This window comes from Mercenaria mercenaria, chromosome 4 (assembly GCF_021730395.1).
Source record: "Mercenaria mercenaria strain notata chromosome 4, MADL_Memer_1, whole genome shotgun sequence".
Lineage (NCBI taxonomy): Eukaryota > Metazoa > Mollusca > Bivalvia > Venerida > Veneridae > Mercenaria > Mercenaria mercenaria.
The window spans coordinates 76,648,504-76,662,693 of NC_069364.1; the positions used below are offsets into that span (position 1 = coordinate 76,648,504).

General features: G+C 35.9%; 1 protein-coding gene across 4 annotated transcripts in view; it reads left to right on the forward strand.

Annotated features, from left to right (window-relative positions):
• LOC123552200 (uncharacterized) overlaps positions 1–14,190 on the forward strand; it is a 173,674-nt gene that overhangs the window by 70,966 nt on the left and 88,518 nt on the right. For all 4 annotated transcript variants that reach the window (XM_053541721.1, XM_053541723.1, XM_053541722.1 and 1 more), the window contains exons 15-19: positions 3,642–3,776; positions 5,599–5,636; positions 6,650–6,791; positions 7,114–7,326; positions 11,259–11,390. In XM_053541721.1, the coding sequence (XP_053397696.1) occupies positions 3,642–3,776; positions 5,599–5,636; positions 6,650–6,791; positions 7,114–7,326; positions 11,259–11,390 (660 nt within the window). The remainder of the gene's footprint in view (positions 1–3,641; positions 3,777–5,598; positions 5,637–6,649; positions 6,792–7,113; positions 7,327–11,258; positions 11,391–14,190) is intronic.

A 14,190-nucleotide genomic window follows, 5' to 3' on the forward strand; every position in this document is an offset into this window, starting at 1 on the left:
AATATCGGTTTGTTGAAGTGTTGTCAGCAATGGGCTGTATCTTAGAGTGACATACTCTTCAGGCTCTGTATTTAATGTTAGTCTTACTATCAGGATTTTAATGAGGATAACACTCTTTTTTATGCCCCCTTCGAAGAAGGAGGGGTATATTGTTTTGCAGATGTCGGTCGGTCGGTCGGAATGTAGACCAATCCGTTTCCGGATGATAACTCAAGAACGCTTGGGCCTAGGATCATGGAAGTTGATAGGGAGGTTGGTCATCACCAGCAGATGACCCCTATTGATTTTGAGATCTGTATGTCAAAGGTCAAGGTCACAGTGACCCTGAATAGTAAAACAGTTTCCGGATGATAACTCAAGAACACTTGGGTCTAGGATCATGAAAGTTGATAGGGAAGTTGGTAATGACCAGCAGATGACCCCTATTGATTTTGAGATCAGTATATTAAAGGTCAAGGTCACAGTGACCCTGAACAGTAAAACGGTTTCCGGATGATAACTCAAGAACGCTTAGGCCTAGGGTCACGAAAGTTGATAGGGAGGTTGGTCATGACCAGCAGATGATCCCTATTGATTTTGAGGTCAGTATGTCAAAGGTCAAGGTCACAGTGACCAGGAACAGTAAAATGGTTTCCAGACAATAACTCTAGAACGCTTGGGCCTAGTGTCAGGAAAATTGATAGTTAGGTTGGCCATGACCAGCAGATGACCCCTATTGATTTTGAGGTCAAAGGTCAAGGTCACATTGGCCAGGAACAGTTAAAACGGTTTCTGATCTTCTTGTCCAAAACCATAGGGCCTAGGGCTTTGATATTTGGTATGTAGCAAAATCTAGTAGTCCTCTACCAAGATTGTTCATATTTTTTCCCTGGGGTCAAATATGGCCCCACCCCGGGGGTCACATGGTTTATATAGACTTATATAGGAAAAAATTTGAAAAACCTCTTGTCCAAAACCACAGGGCCTAGGGCTTTGATATTTTGTATATGACATCATCTAGTGGTCCTCTACTAAGATTGTTCAAATTATTCCCTAGGGTCAAATATGGCTCCGCCCTTGGGGTCACATGGTTTACATAAACTTATATAGGGAAAAACTTCGAAAATCTTCTTGTCCAAACCACAAAGACTATGGCTTTGATATTTTGTAATGTAGCATCATTTAGTGGTTCTCTACCAAGTTTGTTCAAATTATCCCTCTAGGGTCAAATATGGCCCCGCCCTAGGGGTCATATGGTTCATATAGACTTATATAGGAAAAAAAAAACTTAGAACCTTCATGTCCATAACTTACATCATTCAAATTTGGACCACATGTATAGTTTTGAGTGGCAAGATGAACCTTGACATGAGTTGACCTTGATCTTGACCTAGTGACCTACTTTCACGTTTCTGTAGCTACAGCCTTCAAATTTGGACCACATGCATAGGTTTGTGTACCGAAAAAAACTTTGACCTTGTTATTGACCTAGTGACCTATTTTACATTTTTGAAGGTACAGGCTTCAAATTTTGACCACATGCATAGTTTTTTGTTCCAAAATAAAATTTGACCTTCATTTTGACCTAGTGACCTACTTTCACATTTCTCAAGCTACAGCCTTCAAATTTGAACCACAAGCATAGTTTTGTATACTGAAATGAACTTTGATCTTGAGATTGACCTAGTGACCTACTTTCACATTTCTGAAGGTACAGGCTTCAAATTTGGACCACTTGCATAGTTTTGTGTTCCGAAATAAAATTTGACCTTGATTTTGACCTAGTGACCTACTTTCACATTTCTCAAACTACAGCCTTCAAATTTGAACCACGTGCATAGTTTTGTGTACCGAAATGAACTTTGATCTTGAGATTGACATAGTGACCTACTTTCACATTTCTGATGCTACAGGCTTCAAATTTGGACCGCATGCATATTTTTGTGTTCTGAATTGAAATTTGACATTGACTTTTACCTATTACCTACTTTCACATTTCTCCAGTTACAGCCTTCAGATTTGAAGCACATGCATAGTTCTGTCTACCGAAATGAACTTTGACCTTGAAATTGATCTAGTGACCTGCTTTCACATTTCTCAAGCCACAGCTTTCAAATTTGGACCACATACACATTGTTTTGTACCAAAATGAAATTTGACATTGATTTTGACCTTGAGCTAGTCTTGAAATTTGGAACATTCAAAAATGGCTCAGTGGATGGCGCCAAGATCAGTCTGTAATCTCTTGTTAGGTTAATAGGTTAAAGGTCAAGGTCAGATTAAACCAGAATGGTAGAACTTTTGTTTACAGTGAGCATATAATTTCTGTTCCTTGTGCAATTACTGAATGCATCAAGGGGGGCATTTCGTGTTCGATGAGCTCTTGTTTCGTGTTGTAACATCAGTGGAATCCTGAGGGATTTTCTGCCCTATCCTGATTGGACAAGGCTACCAACTTATCCTGAAGTATTTGCAGGTGTTATTACCTGAAACAAACACGTGTTAATGCTGTTTTACAAAGTGTTTAAAATAATGAACATAATAATGTTTCTAATCAACTTACTAATGCATCTTTTGACATCCAATGATACTCCACTGTTTTATTATTAATCCACAATGATAGAATATTATTATAATCCTTACTTCTAACAAAACAAATACCAGGTCACCTTTTCCACTGTCGGTGCACATATTTTTACCAAGAGAACCAATCAATTGTGAGAACGCATCGATAAACACGCCCATGTGTAGTCATTCACATGTTTAATAGCTTTGACCCAGTGATCGAGTCGATACATATGGTCACGTGACCTGTGTATTCTATTTTAGTAAACAAAATACCTTAGTTCATTATAGTCTGTTTCAAAAGTTAGAGTTTCCCTTTCCCACAGCCGAAATGCTCCAAAAAGCTCCAAAAAGATCATAATCATAAAAATGGTATTTGTTTTGCGTGTAGGACTGGGATGGGGCTGGAGACACATTCGCAGTACTGTAAAATACTTATTTGATGGTGCTGTACTGTTACTGTGCCCTTACCCCCAAAACAGCCCCATCAGTGAAAATGTAATTTTACTTCCTAGCATATTTTAGAATTGAAATTAATAACACCATGTCACGTATAACTGTATTGTATTAAGAGCAACTGTTCGCTCATACATCATGTAATATGATTTGAGATGAAATAAAGTGTTGTCTATGTCTATGTAAAATTCCAAAAAGGTGAATATATTATCAGTCAGGGTCATTAAATATTCCTAAAATGCTTGGGAATGTCAGAATTGTTTGGTCACATCAACTTCATTTCCTTTTCAGCTTTGTATTACAGGGCCGTAATATGTTAATGCTTTGCAACAGAACGCACATATGTAAAATGGTGTATTAACACCGTGCGAGTACAAGAATCTGTCTGAGGCATTTCGTGTTCTACAAGCTCTTGTCAAATTTCCACATGCTCTTGAGTTAGGAAAAAAAACAGAGTTGGACTGTATATCAGAATTTTTTTTGGCATGCTTTTTAATTCTGGAAAATTTCTGACATTTCTTATTCCTCAAACAAAATCAGCTCATTTCCTTTAGTAATTCAGAGTCAGATATGGTTTCATTTTTATCTTTGTTCATTCAGTAGACTTCTTATTTATGTTATATATGTTTGATCTTTTTCAGACAATCCTGGGCTTCAAGCTGTTCAAAAGGGGCAGCTGAGACGGGAAGAGGTTACTAGCTGCCCCAAGACAAGTGTCATATGTGTACTGATTACATTACTCATTTCCTGCCTCATCTCACCATGTTCATCAACATGTAAGTTTGTTAGGTTTAATAATCTCTTCAAAAGCAGCATGCTAGACAGTCATCAGAATGACAGTTTGATAGATAACCTTACATAATATTATGTGCTGGTGTTTTTAATTTGCTGAAATTATTTGTTCAGTAGACAGAAAAGGCAGGTAGCAGAAAGGTCAAGATCACACATGGGACTCAAGTATTTATGGGAATTTAATTCATGTTCAGACTATAATTTCATCATCTAGAATATTGTACATGAATGTTCACAAGCAGGAGACTATGTATTAGACTAGCAACTCGTGTTGCACTTGTTAGCTTACCAGAGCACAAAGTGCTCAAGGTGAGCTTTTGTTATCGCCCTGTGTCCATCGTCCATCCGTCATCAACAATTTGACTGTTAACACTCTAGAGGTCACAATTTTGGCCCAATCTTAATGAAACTTGGTCAGAATGTTACCTTCAATAGAATCTTGGGACGAGTTCAGTATTGGGTCATCTGGGGTCAAAAACTAGGTCACCAGGTCAAATCAAAGGAAAAGCTTGTTAACACTCTAGAGGTCACACTTTTGGCCCAATCTTAATGAAACTTGGTCAGAATGTTTCCCTTAATAAAATCTTGGATGAATTCGATATTGGGTCATCTGGGTTCAAAAACTAGGTCACCAGGTCAAATCAAAGGAAAAGCTTGTTACCACTTTAGAGGTCACAGTTTTGGCCCAATCTTAATGAAGCTTGGTCAGAATCTTGCCCTCAATAAAATCTTGGATGAATTTGATATCGGGTCATCTGGGGTCAAAAACTAGGCCACCAGGTCAAATCAAAGGAAAAGCTTGTTAACACTGTAGAGGCCACATTTATGACTATATCTTCATGAAACTTGGTCAGAATGTTAATCTTGATGATCTTTAGGTCCAGTTTGAATCTGGGTCATGTAGGGTCAAAAACTAGGTCACCAGGTCAAATCAATGGAAAAGCTTGTTAACACTCTAGAGGCCACATTTATGACTGTATCTTCATGAAACTTGGTCAGAATGTTAACCTTGATAGTCTTTAGGTCCAGTTTGAATCTGGGTCATGTGTGGTCAAAAACTAGGTCACTGGGTCAAATCAAAGGAAAAGCTAGTTAACACTCTAGAGGCTACATTTATGACCATATCTTAATGAAACTTGGTCAGAATGTTAATCTTGATGATCTTTAGGTCAATAGGTCAGGTGAGCGATACTGGTCTTCATGGCCCTCTTGATTTAAAGTTTGTAATGACTGTCTTATATGATGCTACTTTACTGTACTTTACTGTATTAAGTGGTCTTGAAATTATTATGCGCATATTGTATCCTCAATAAAGTTAGACCCTTGTAAGATCAAGGCTCAGTAACATAAAATAGTGAGGAATTCATATAAAATGTGTATTTGATAAGAAAGGAATGAACTATGTCTAAAAGTTACTTTGATTGTGATAATTTGGATATATTTGCACAAAAAGGGGCATTCCTCCAAATTTATGACCTACATGTATGTGGATTTGTGGCATCATGTTAAATTTGCCCAAAGTTATATTTGTATAAAAATAAATACGGAACATTATAATCTTCAAAAGCACAGAGCAAGTTTACATCTAAGGGTAGTGCTTGTTACTTGCAAAGACGTTCATTTGAGCATGTATTAAGGAATTTTTCAGCTCCACATTTAAAAGGTCTGTTAACCATTTAATGATGTAAAGAAAGGTTTTGAAATAGAGTATTTCTAATGGTCCTATGAATTTTCTTCGTAATTCTGAGTTCATTGTTGTACTCTGTTAGTTATGGAATGAAAAAAAAATGTATTTTTTATTTTCAGCAAAAATACCTGTAAAAAGAAACACATTTAGAACAATTGTAAGTTATCATCATTTGCTGTTTCAATTTAGTAACTCACAGGAGAATAAGGTGCTTAAGGTGATCTATTGTGATCATTCACCAAATATACTCAGCTTTGCCACTATATGTATTTTTGTGATATTTTGTGAAATTCTTCCAAATTGCTAAAACCAGTACAATCTGTTCTTATTGCTTATTTTAATTGTAAGCATATTTCTAGAAAGCTTAATGTTGTTATTTCATTTCAAAAGTCAAAATATTTATTGCATCAGGTATATTTAGTGCATCAGGTAGTATGTCTCCCGCACCACTGTGGTTTGAAACATATTGATTTACTCCAGTCTGTCCGTCCGTCTGTCGGAGCTACTTAAATGAAAGAGTGGGCCATCTAACAGTAAAGAGAACAATAGCTTCAATCCAGTAACAGTACATTATAGGGCCAGGGCCTCCTATTCAAACAAAGGAAAATAATAAAAGAAATGACCCCCACCATCATTATGGTGGGAAGACCACCTGTCTGTCTGTCACACATCTTGTCCACACTCTCAGTCGAACATTTCTCATGGGATCTTCACCAAACTTTAACAAAATGTGTTTGCCGATAAGTCCTTGGCCAGGTTTGATAACTAGCCAAATCAGCCGAGGCACTTTGGAATTATGGCCCTTGAATTACCAAAAAACTAAAAAAAACACTGCCAGTATCCACACTTCAATCATTGGTGTATGGTTGATGCAAGTATCTGCAGTGAAAGTCATTGGTGCATTGTTTACTCAGATACATAACTATTCAGATGATAAGGCAGTTGTGGGAGACATGTTTTTTTTTAAAAAGCAACTTTAGTTATATTTTAATAACTGTTTCTTTTTGCTGTAAAGCATGCATTCATATAAAACCCTTCTTGCACTAAAGCTTTTTCCAAACAGTACATATAGGGGCCTCCGTAGCCAAGTGGTTTCAGTTACTCTGTAAATTGGTTGTAAATGCCATATGTGGCAACTGAAAATAGTAATTTTTTTTGTTTTTTTTACAGATATTTCTTTCGTTGCTGTGTTTCTCACAAGCAGGATATGCTTGGTATCCAGGTCAAAATGACGGGGATAACAGTAGACATCTTGTTGAACCATTCGATGGAGCTCTTGTTCATATCAGCAAGGCATGGGACCTTGTTGAAGGTAGAGTATGAATGATCTGTTCTTCATAATACCAGTGATAATAAAACACTTTTTTTCTTACTTTGAAGTTGTTTTTGCTCACATGGTTTGGTTGTATCAGAATGAGCAATTGTCGCCAGTTTACACTTGTTAGACTGTCTGTCCAAAACAAAAGGCAATTTATTAAGTAAATTTTACTGAAGCTTTGTTAGAGAGAAGAGGTAATATGGGACATCATGGGTATGTGAAAGCTTTCAGAAAACCTTTCAAGTAAGGCATTTCATTTGTTTTACTCTATATTGACAATATCAGATTAGTTTGACATGTTATGATTATGTTGTAGAAATAAAAGGAGAAAGAAATGGTATCTCAGAGTTGGATATTTTTAATGAACTTGTGGATTATGACGAACTTCTTTTTGGTGAATTTCGAGATGGATGGTTACCTTTTAAAATTCAAGGTGAAATGCACATAAAACAATATGACAATGCAAATGAGGGGTTTGAAGTTCAGTGTGGAGGTGAAAATATCTTGTTGGAGAAATTCACAAAATTAGGTAATATTTTATGATCTAGAGTGATTGATTAAATGATAGATAACTGATTAAATAATTAGATCCATGTGACGTTCAGCATTTGCTCAGATAAAAGTCACATTTTAGAAAATGTTTCTAGTTATATTTTATGAATTATATCTTTTCACTAAGTGTTATTTCTCCCTTCAGAGAGGTGTTAAATTTGCACCATGTGTCATTAATTATTTTGTTAAAGAAATTTGAAAATACTGTAGGCAAATGTTGACAGTAACCAGAAAAAGTGTCGCATTCTTGGCCTGAGTCTGTAATTCCTTGTCATTCGGTGAGAGGTTTCGAAAATGTTCCTTCTTAAATGAAAAGGTGTTGCTTACCATATCTTTATGATGTATCACACAAAAGACCCAGTTAATAGTTCAAGGCTCATTAAAGAGTTTATATATACAAGTAGGAAGCAAAGTTTGATCAATCTTTATGATCTTCCATTTTATGCATTTACATTATAGCATTAAAAACAAAATACATAATAAATACTGTTGAACTAAGAACCTGATGTAAATGGAACTAAATAATAATGTTGAAATGAAACAAAAAATTGAGGTTAAAAAGGGTCAGATTAGAACTGTTTCAGTTATATACATGTATATACTTATAAGTTATTTGGTACATGACTGCTTTGAATGTGACCTGCATTTCTAAATGGAAGGTTACAGGACAGACACATATTTATTTGCCTAGAGGCAATTTTTATGGATTATAAGATTTTTATGCCCCCAAAGGGAGGAATATTAGTTTTCAACTGTCCGTCTGTTCGTTCATTAGTTCATAACTTTCTGCATGAAGGCACTTTACTCGCAAACCACTGCACCCAGGACCTTCAAACTTCACCTGCTGATAGTACTTATTGAGTACACGGCCCCTACTGACTTTGGGGTCACCAGGTCAAAGGTCAAGGTCATCAGGTCAAACATTACCTTTTTAGCTCACCTGTCACAAAGTGACAAGGTGAGCTTTTGTGATCGCGCTTCGTCCGTCCGTGCGTCCGTCCGTCCGTAAACATTTGCTTGTGACCACTCTAGAGGTCACATTTTTAATGGGATCTTTATGAAAGTTGGTCAGAATGTTCACCTTGATGATATCTAAGTCAAGTTCGAAACTGGGTCACATGCCATCAAAAACTAGGTCAGTAGATCTAAAAATAGAAAAACCTTGTGACCCCTCTAGAGGCCATATTTTTCATAAGATCTTCATGAAAGTTTGTCTGAATGTTCATCTTGATGATATCTAGGTCAAGTTCGAAACTGGGTCACGTGCCATCAAAAACTAGGTCAGTAGGTCAAATAATAGAAAATCCTTGTGACCTCGCTGGAGGTCATATTTTACATGGGATCTGCATGAAAATTGGTCAGAATGTTCATCTTGATGATATCTAGGTCAAGTTCGAAACTGGGTCACGTCCGGTCCAAAACTAGGTCAGTAAGTCAAATAATAGAAAAACCTTGTGACCTCTGTAGAGGCCGTATTTTTCATTGGATCTGCATGAAAATTGATCAGAATGTTCATCTTCATGATATCTAGGTCAAGTTTGAAACCGGGTCAACTGTGGTCAAAAACTAGGTCAGTAGGTCAAATAATAGAAAATCCTTGTGACCTCTCTAGAGGTCATATTTTTCATGGGATCTGCATGAGTATTGGTCAGAATGTTCATCTTGAGGATATTTAGGTCAGGTTCGAAACTGGGTCACGTCCGATCCAAAACTAGGTCAGTAGGTCAAATAATAGAAAAACCTTGTGACCTCTGTAGTGGCCATATTTTTCATGGGATCTGCATGAAAATTGGTCAGAATGTTCATCTTGATGATATCTAGGTCAAATTCGAAATTGGGTCAACTGCGGTCCAAAACTAGGTCAGTAGGTCTAAAAATAGAAAATTCTTTTGACCTCCCTAGAGGCCATATTTTTCATGGGATCTTCATGAAAATTGGTCAGAATGTTTACCTTAATGATATCTAAATCAGGTTTTAAACTAGGTCACGTGCGGTCCAAAACTAGGTCATTAGGTCAAATAATAGAAAAACCTTGTGACCTATCTGGAGGTCATATTTTTCATGGGATCTGTATGAAAATTGGTCAGAATGTTCATCTTGATGATATGTAGGTCAAGTTCGAAACTGGGTCACGTGCGGTCTAAAACTAGGTCAGTAAGTCAAATAATAGAAAAACCTTGTGACCTCTGTTGAGGCCATATTTTTCATGGGATCTGCATGAAAATTGGTCAGAATGTTCATCTTGATAATAGCTAGGTCAAGTTTGAAACTGGGTCACATGCGGTCAAAAACTAGGTCAGTAGGTCAAATAATAGAAAAACCTTGTGACCACTCTAGAGGCCATAGTTTTCATGGGATCTGTATGAAAGTTGGTCTGAATGTTCATCTTGATGATATCTAGGTCAAATTTGAAACCGGGTCAACTAAGGTCAAAAACTAGGTCACTAGGTCTCAACATAGAAAGACCTTTTGACCTCTCTAGAGGCCATATTTTTCAATGGATCTTCATGAAAATTGGTCAGAATTTTTATCTTGATGATATCTAGGTCAGGTTCAGAAGAAGGTCACATGAGCTCAAAAACTAGGTCACTGTGTCAAATAATAGAAAAAAACGACGTCATACTCAGTTCATGTGGGGCAGGTGAGCAATTCAGGACCATCATGGTCCTCTTGTTTTATGAAGGCACTTTACTCGCGAACCACTGCACCCAGGACCTTCAAACTTCACGTGCTGATAGTACTTATTGAGTACATGACTCCTACTGACTTTGGGATCACCAGGTCAAAGGTCAAGGTCACCAGGTCAAACGTTAATTTTTTGCATGAAGGCACTTTACTCGCAAACCACTGCACCCAGGACCTTCAAACTTCACATGTTGATAGTACTTATTGAGTACACGACCCCTACTGACCTTGGGGTCAAAGGTCAAGGTGCTGCGGGGGCATTTGTCACCATTAGTGACAGCTGTTGTTTATCTAGAAATTCACTTGAGCATGAATACCATGCTTTTCATCTGTTTTGAACAGAACAGCCAGTTATAAATTTATTCATTTTATGACTTTAGTCAGTATTTTAAAAAGTCACAAAAATACACATATGTCTAGTATTTACAAGCTAGCAATAAACATTATTTTAGGAAAGGAAGTGACAACAAAATAACACCCTTGCTGTGCCCTTTTGATAAAGGTTGTTCGATATTTGTTTAATATGTAACCAGCTACTAGTAAAATGTCCTAATGAACAACTCTTTTATTCTTATAAATGGTACTAATTTATTTTCTGAAATCACAACTTTTCTTGTAACTTTGTGCTTGTGAAATCTTAGCATTACTTACAAGTTCCTTAGTGATTTCATTTAAAAAAAATATTTTTCAAATAGATAGTTTGCATAATGACATAGTTAAAAAAACACTAAAAATCGCTACTTTCAATATTGCACATGATTTCAAATGATCCATACCGTAAAGGCTGGTAATCAGCAACAAAAAATTCAAGAATACTTCCTACTTACAAAACCAAATATTCAAACCTTTGATAAATATATTGAGAAAATGATTATCTAAAGTAAGATTTAACAAAAAAAAATTATGTAGTTGATATCCTAGCAATGTGTCGCAGCCACATTATAAACAAAGTCATTATGAGCCTTTAGTATATTTTGAATTTTGGTATTTTATTGACAACATTTTGATCTAAATTTATGCTAAATTTCAAAAAAAAAATATGTTTGGTAATTGTTAAGATACATGTATTTTCAAAACAGTAAATGGCAGGCTAACTGTTTTGTCAAGTGTAGTTATCTGGCTCTTTAGCTAGTGTTAGAAAAAATATTTATGGATATATATCCAGGCTTATTAAATTTATCCTTTTATGAAATGCTAAGTGAAATGACTTTTATATTTTTGCAGGATTTGATGTTGGTCAAACATATTGGACAGAAATTCGTGTTTGTATCAGTGATCCACTGCAAAACACAACTAAATATCAGAGAACAAATACCAAAAATGTATTTCCTGAAAATGCCCATTTGCAGTGTTTCAGTAAGTTGTTGTTGTTTATTATGTCATACTCAAGATATGCCTGTTGTTATAAATTAGGTCTAAATTTAGGTTTAGTTAGGAGTCTTGCAGTTTGACAAAAGGGGCACTAAATGTTATATAAAAAAGCATTAAAATACATGTAATTAATAACTGTCTTCAGCAAGATTGATTTTATTGGAATATTTATAAATCACAAGAAAATAGAAGTCTCTGTCAAATGGTATACATATCGTTAAAACTGAACGGGAAAGGCAGAAAAAATGGACAATAAAGAGATCAATGTTGAGGTGCCTGTACTAGAAGTTCAGAAAAATCTCATGTATGATGCAGAAAAAAGAAATTATGTGCTCAACAAAAAACAATAAGAAAAGTCTAAGAAAAAAGCTGAACACAGCCGAAAATGAAGATTTTTCCATCATTCACACTGGAAGAGGAGTGAAAATATGTATGAACACCAGTAGGTATCAACTTTTTTAATTCGCAGCACATGATTACTTTACATTAGATGTCATGAAAATTAAATCAGCATGCACATCCGTGACTGACAAAAAAACAAAACAATATAGAAACCAAATATAAAGTATCGGCGAAAAATTCAGCTCACTATACAATCAATCTTGATCACACTACGTGTTCTCTTTGATAAGCGGCAAAGAAATTTGTCAATTTTCGATTATTGACATAAATGAAATCTTGGAAGGACTGGAGAATAACCTTCTTGAGCAGGGCTGTTTGCTCAGCGGTTTCAACCTTCTTGAGCAGGGCTGTTTGCTCAGCGGTTTCAATGAACAAATCAAACAATATAACATGTTGGGCATCTGAATCCATCTCCGTGAAAGAACTAGTGAAGGAAGCGTCCACTTCATTAATTCATGCTCTTGAGCATCGATTGAAGAAAATCTGTCTAGCTTCATTTATGATCAAAGTAATGACTGCGTTGAAAGTCACGATGATGAAAGTGAGCCTGTTAGATTAAGTGATAATGAAATATTTCAATGCTTAAACAAGAAAAAAGAAAATATTGTAGGAACAGGTCAGCTTCTACATATACTCAAGGAAAACACATTATTCGATCACATGGAAAGAACAAGTGCCAACTTCGAACGATTGCGCAATGAGGTTGTTAGTATCAAAGGCAGTCTTCCCAGGGAACCGATATTACAAATAGAAAGATAGAAACAGTACAAGCAAACATGCAGGAAAGGCTGTTTGAGAAAAAATTGTTCAATGAAAGTATACAAAATAGATTTCAGTCAATTGTAGATCAAATTAAATCAAGAACAGTCACAAATAATCAACGTGGTTCGTATCAACAAGTCTTCAGGTTGTGACAAAAGCGTAAAATAGAATAAAACGACACAAAATGAAGCAAATCATTTACAGAAAGTAAAATATTGCTGCTTGGTGATTCCATCTTCAGAGACATCAATCCAGCTGGTTTGAATGAAAATGTTGAGATAAAAACAATCTCAGGAGGTAGCTTGTCATGTAGGTATTAGGCTAAGGACATGGATTAATGATGACTTGAATAATATATAGTAATACATATCTGAGGTAATATATTGTCAGCAGTAGAAATATTAATGAAATGTACAATGATCTAAAAGAAGAGATATTATCAGAACAGAAAAGCCATCCATGTGACACTGCAATATCTCTATCTGTACATTTCGGCCTAGAACATAAATAATGCTAGGTAGAGAACAGACCCAAAGTGCACAACGGAATCTACCTATGCATAGCAACCAAAATATGTACCAGAACCAGAGTATGATGTACACACAATACCAGTGTCCACCAAATAGCACAAATCTACCTCTGTGGGGTACCTTGGAAAATCATATGTGGTGTGTACATTGCAAAACTAATAACCATCACACCAGTGAGTGTGGATGGCCCACATGGAACAAAAATAACTTGAACTTCATTTAAACACTACTGCTTCAACATAATAATTTGAACTCTGTTCACCATGCTAATAGACAGCTTGCCATTACCAATTTTTCCCCGAGAAAATAAATATGCATATGCAATGAATGATTGTACAGGAAAGTACAAGTGCAACTGCAACGATTGCATGATGAGAAGGCAGTCTTCCCAGCAAACCTTTACTACAGATAGAAAGGTATGAAGAAATTTGATATATATTTATTTCAAAAAGATTTGGCAAGCTCACAATTAGAACAATTGATATAATATGTGATCCAAACGATGCCTTAGAGATTGAATAAACATAAACCGTTGAGGAAAAAAGAATTAAGAAAGAAACTCGACCTGACTGATTCACAGATGAAATAAAATAGGCAATCTAAGAGATTATTTGTACAAAAGTAAAGACCTCAACAATTACAAGAAAATCAGAAAGAGTAGTATCTAAAATGGGAAAGTAAGAAAACATTTTACAGTAATTTAATAAAAGACAAAAGAAGTCCTAAGTTTTCTTTGGAAAAGTTTGAAAAATATATCCAATTCGGATAAATATTATCTGGGAATAATTATTCAAAACACACTTTTTACTGCAAATAGCGAAGTAATAGATGGGGTAACTTAATATATTAAATGCCCTAAATGAACATTTTTATACGCCCGTCTCTGAAAGAACGGGGCGTATTATGTGAACACCCGTGGCGGGCGGGCAGGCAAACGGTTGGCGTCCAAAAGCATGTCCGCTCTCTAAGTCGAACAGTTTTCCAATCTTCATCACACTTGGTGACAGTGTTTTTGGGCATAATATCTCGGCCAAGTTCGATAACCAGCAAAATCGCCCCAGGCACTCTTAGAGTTATGGCCCTTGAATTAC